The sequence below is a fragment of the Phanerochaete carnosa genome (assembly GCF_000300595.1).
Source record: "Phanerochaete carnosa HHB-10118-sp unplaced genomic scaffold PHACAscaffold_5, whole genome shotgun sequence".
NCBI lineage: Eukaryota > Fungi > Basidiomycota > Agaricomycetes > Polyporales > Phanerochaetaceae > Phanerochaete > Phanerochaete carnosa.
In genome coordinates, this window is record NW_006767632.1 from 97,644 (window position 1) to 100,804 (window position 3,161).

General features: G+C 54.1%; 1 protein-coding gene across 1 annotated transcript; it reads left to right on the top strand.

Annotated features, from left to right (window-relative positions):
* Positions 1-1,011: 1,011 nt before the first annotated feature.
* Positions 1,012-3,041, top strand: PHACADRAFT_194981 (uncharacterized protein; the record flags this gene model as incomplete). The annotated part of the gene is made up of 11 exons (XM_007395242.1): positions 1,012-1,213; positions 1,273-1,381; positions 1,436-1,468; positions 1,521-1,709; positions 1,764-1,912; positions 1,963-2,078; positions 2,132-2,258; positions 2,314-2,327; positions 2,381-2,567; positions 2,621-2,702; positions 2,750-3,041. 11 exons carry the CDS (start codon positions 1,012-1,014, stop codon positions 3,039-3,041), a joined length of 1,500 nt encoding a protein of 499 aa, XP_007395304.1.
* Positions 3,042-3,161: the final 120 nt, after the last annotated feature.

Sequence of the window (3,161 nt, forward strand, 5' to 3'; positions counted from 1 at the left end):
ACGTTTGCGACCTCGCCAAGATGAAATCGGCGATTCAGATTCGACTCATCATTCGAGCACTCGCCAAATATCGACCTGCCTCCAGTGCAGAGAAACAGTATATGTCCAACCAGCATTCGTTTTCCTGTCCGCGATGCCAGTCAGGTTAGTGAATCACATGTGCGGCCTCGGCAAGGAGAGGAGCAATGGTGAGTGCGACATCACGAACTATTTCTCTCTTCTCATAATGACCCTAGGTTCTCAAGATCTCAAGCTCACGAGTAATCTAGATGCTACAAGATAATTAATTATTTTTTCTGACATATTTATTCTGAGACAGTCGCAGTCGAGCATTGCAAGCTGTTCAATGGCTGTCCCACCTGGTGAGCGAGTTACATACCATCATGGGTTCACATGCTCTTAGTGAGTTTTAGTGCGTCTACTTTTTTTCTTTCGGCTTGCCTTGCGTTATGAGACGAAGGCCGAGGTTGCTAGGTTGCCGATGTCCCTGATCCGCGGCATAAGAGGCTCGCGTTGGATCCGCGCTGACCGTGCCTGACATCTCTTCCCAGCATGTCCCCCCCTTCTACCGCCCATTGGCCTTTAAAATGTGACATATCCTGTTTCCGCGGAGACATTATTTGCAGCCTTCCAAGTATCTTTATTTTATTTTATTTTATTTTATTCGCGTGGGGACAATAATCTTGTGCGAGAGCACCATGATCGGCAGACCACGGCTTTCCAACCCAGACCTCGACTTTGCCATCTGTTTCAACATTTTCCAATGTCCTGCGCCCGCCGTCATGGCTGCCCCTTCTGGAACGCTGCCATCAAGACAACCAGAGGCGCTTTGCGCTAAGGCAGACTACCTAGAAAATCACGCTGCTTCGGCGATCGGTTCCGCGGGAAGAGAAGCGAGGAGGAGGCAGAATTAGGGCCTGAAAAGTGGACTCATATAAAAGCTGATTCACGAGCCTCACTTTTGTAATCCGCATCCTTCTCTCAGCGTTGACACGCTCGACAAAGGCAACAATGAGCCCGGAGCTCCTGAGAACCGTGGACATTCTGCTGGGCACTTCAGCGTTGATTATCCTCTGCCAGCTGCTCAACCGCCTGATAAAGCAAGCACGCCTTCCGTACCCGCCAGGCCCACCGGGGTATCCGATCATCGGTCACTTGAGCACTCCTAAAGACCCAGGCTGGGTGGTCTATCGTGACTGGAGTCAGCAATATGGTACGCGAAGCAAGCTGTTTGGCGTACAGAAGAGCACGACTGACACAGTTGTTCCATAGGTTCGGACGTCATCCACCTCAATCTAGCTGGGAATCACCTCCTCGTGCTTAACAGTATTCAGTCGTGCAGAGACCTGCTGGAGAAGCGGTCAACCATCTACTCCGACAGGTGAGCCTTACGCCTGGCGTCTTTCTTTGCCGCTCACATTCACGCCCGTGGCAGGCCGACAGCAGGCATCACGATGATCGCCGAACTGTAAGTGCCGACTAGCCTGCTCAAAGTCTCTCGAGCTGACGGTGCGGCGCAGGTGCGGACTCAACTGGAGCTTTGGACTGAAGAGCTACGGCCCCGAATGGCGCGCCGGTCGCAAAGCGTTCCAGTCCGTGTTCCACGCGGGCGTGGTGCATAAACACCGTCCCACCCTCACGCGCGAGGTAAACCGCTTCCTACGCCGGGTGTGCACAGACCCCAAGGAGTGGATCAATCATCTCCACCTGTGCGTGCATCTTGTGTCCTGGTCTGGAGGCCGAGTCTGACCGCGTTGGCGCAGGATGGCCGGCGGGCTCATCGTGTCGGTTGCATACGCTATCGACATCAAGGACAAGAACGACCCGTATCTGACAAACGCAGAGCATTCTTTAGAGGCTGTCAGGAAGACTTTGATTCCTGGTGCATACCTGGTTGATATCCTTCCTTTTTGTGCGTCCCGCTTCTCTCCTGTGCCACACGAAGCGCTCACCCTGTCTCAGTGAAGCATGTACCAGAATGGGTTCCAGGAGCAGGATTTCAACGCGAAGCAAAGGAGTGGCGTAAATCTATCATGTATGTCTTGCATGTACCGTACAATGCCGTGAAGCAGCGTATGGTGAGTATCAGGGATCGCTCGTCTGCATGAACGATACAGACAAATCATGCTAGGTGGAAGACCCTGCGACTGCGCCCGACTGCGTCACAAAGACCCTGATAGAGCGCATGATCAACACAGCGAAAGATCCCGAATACATGGAGGATGTCGTTAAGTCAGCAGTCGGGTCGATGTATCTCGGTATGTCCTTCCCTCCACGTACAATATCTATTTTTTTTGAGATAATATGATACAGCCGGGGAGGACACGGTTTGTTCCCTTCTCTAGGTTTCCACGTTTATTTGCTTACCATCATACCGCAGACGCACTCGGTTATCATGTCGTGCATCCTCAACATGGTGCTCTATCCCGACATTCAAAGGCGCGCGCAAGAGTCCATCGATGAGGTCTGCCAGGGCCGCCTCCCGGACTACTCAGATTATGATAAGCTGCCGTTCGTGCATGCGCTCTTACGCGAGAGCTTGCGATGCAATCCAGTGGTCGCCTTGAGTGCGTCTCCCCTTACTCTCCATCACGAAGTGCAGCTAATCGAAGAGCCGAAGATCTTCCACATAAAAGCACCGACGACGACATTTACAAAGGCTATTTCCTTCCCAAAGGCTCGATCGTCGTCGCGAACATCTGGTGCGCCGCTCCCACTTGCTCACTTAGCCCCCCTAATACATTCGCAGGTCGATCCTACACGACCCGACAGTCTACTCCGATCCGACAGCCTTCAACCCAGAGCGCTTCCTGCGCCGCACGCCCGACGGCGAGCTCGAGCTCGACCCAGACATGCCAAACCCGGCGGACGTCGCCTTTGGCTTCGGCCGCCGCATCTGCCCGGGACGGTTCATGGCGTACCAGTCCGCGTGGCTCACGACCGCGAGCACCATCGCCGCGTTCCGGATCGAGAATGCGAAGGACGAGCGCGGGGTGCCGATCGCGCCGAGCGGCGAGTACTTCTGGGGCTTCACAAAGTAAGCATTCTCTTCCGGAGAAGAGCTTGGAGGGATGGCTGACGTTGGGCATGTGCCGTCTAGCCACCCGAAGCCGTTCGAGTGTGCAATTCGCCCGCGATCGAAGGAGCACGAGATGCTCATC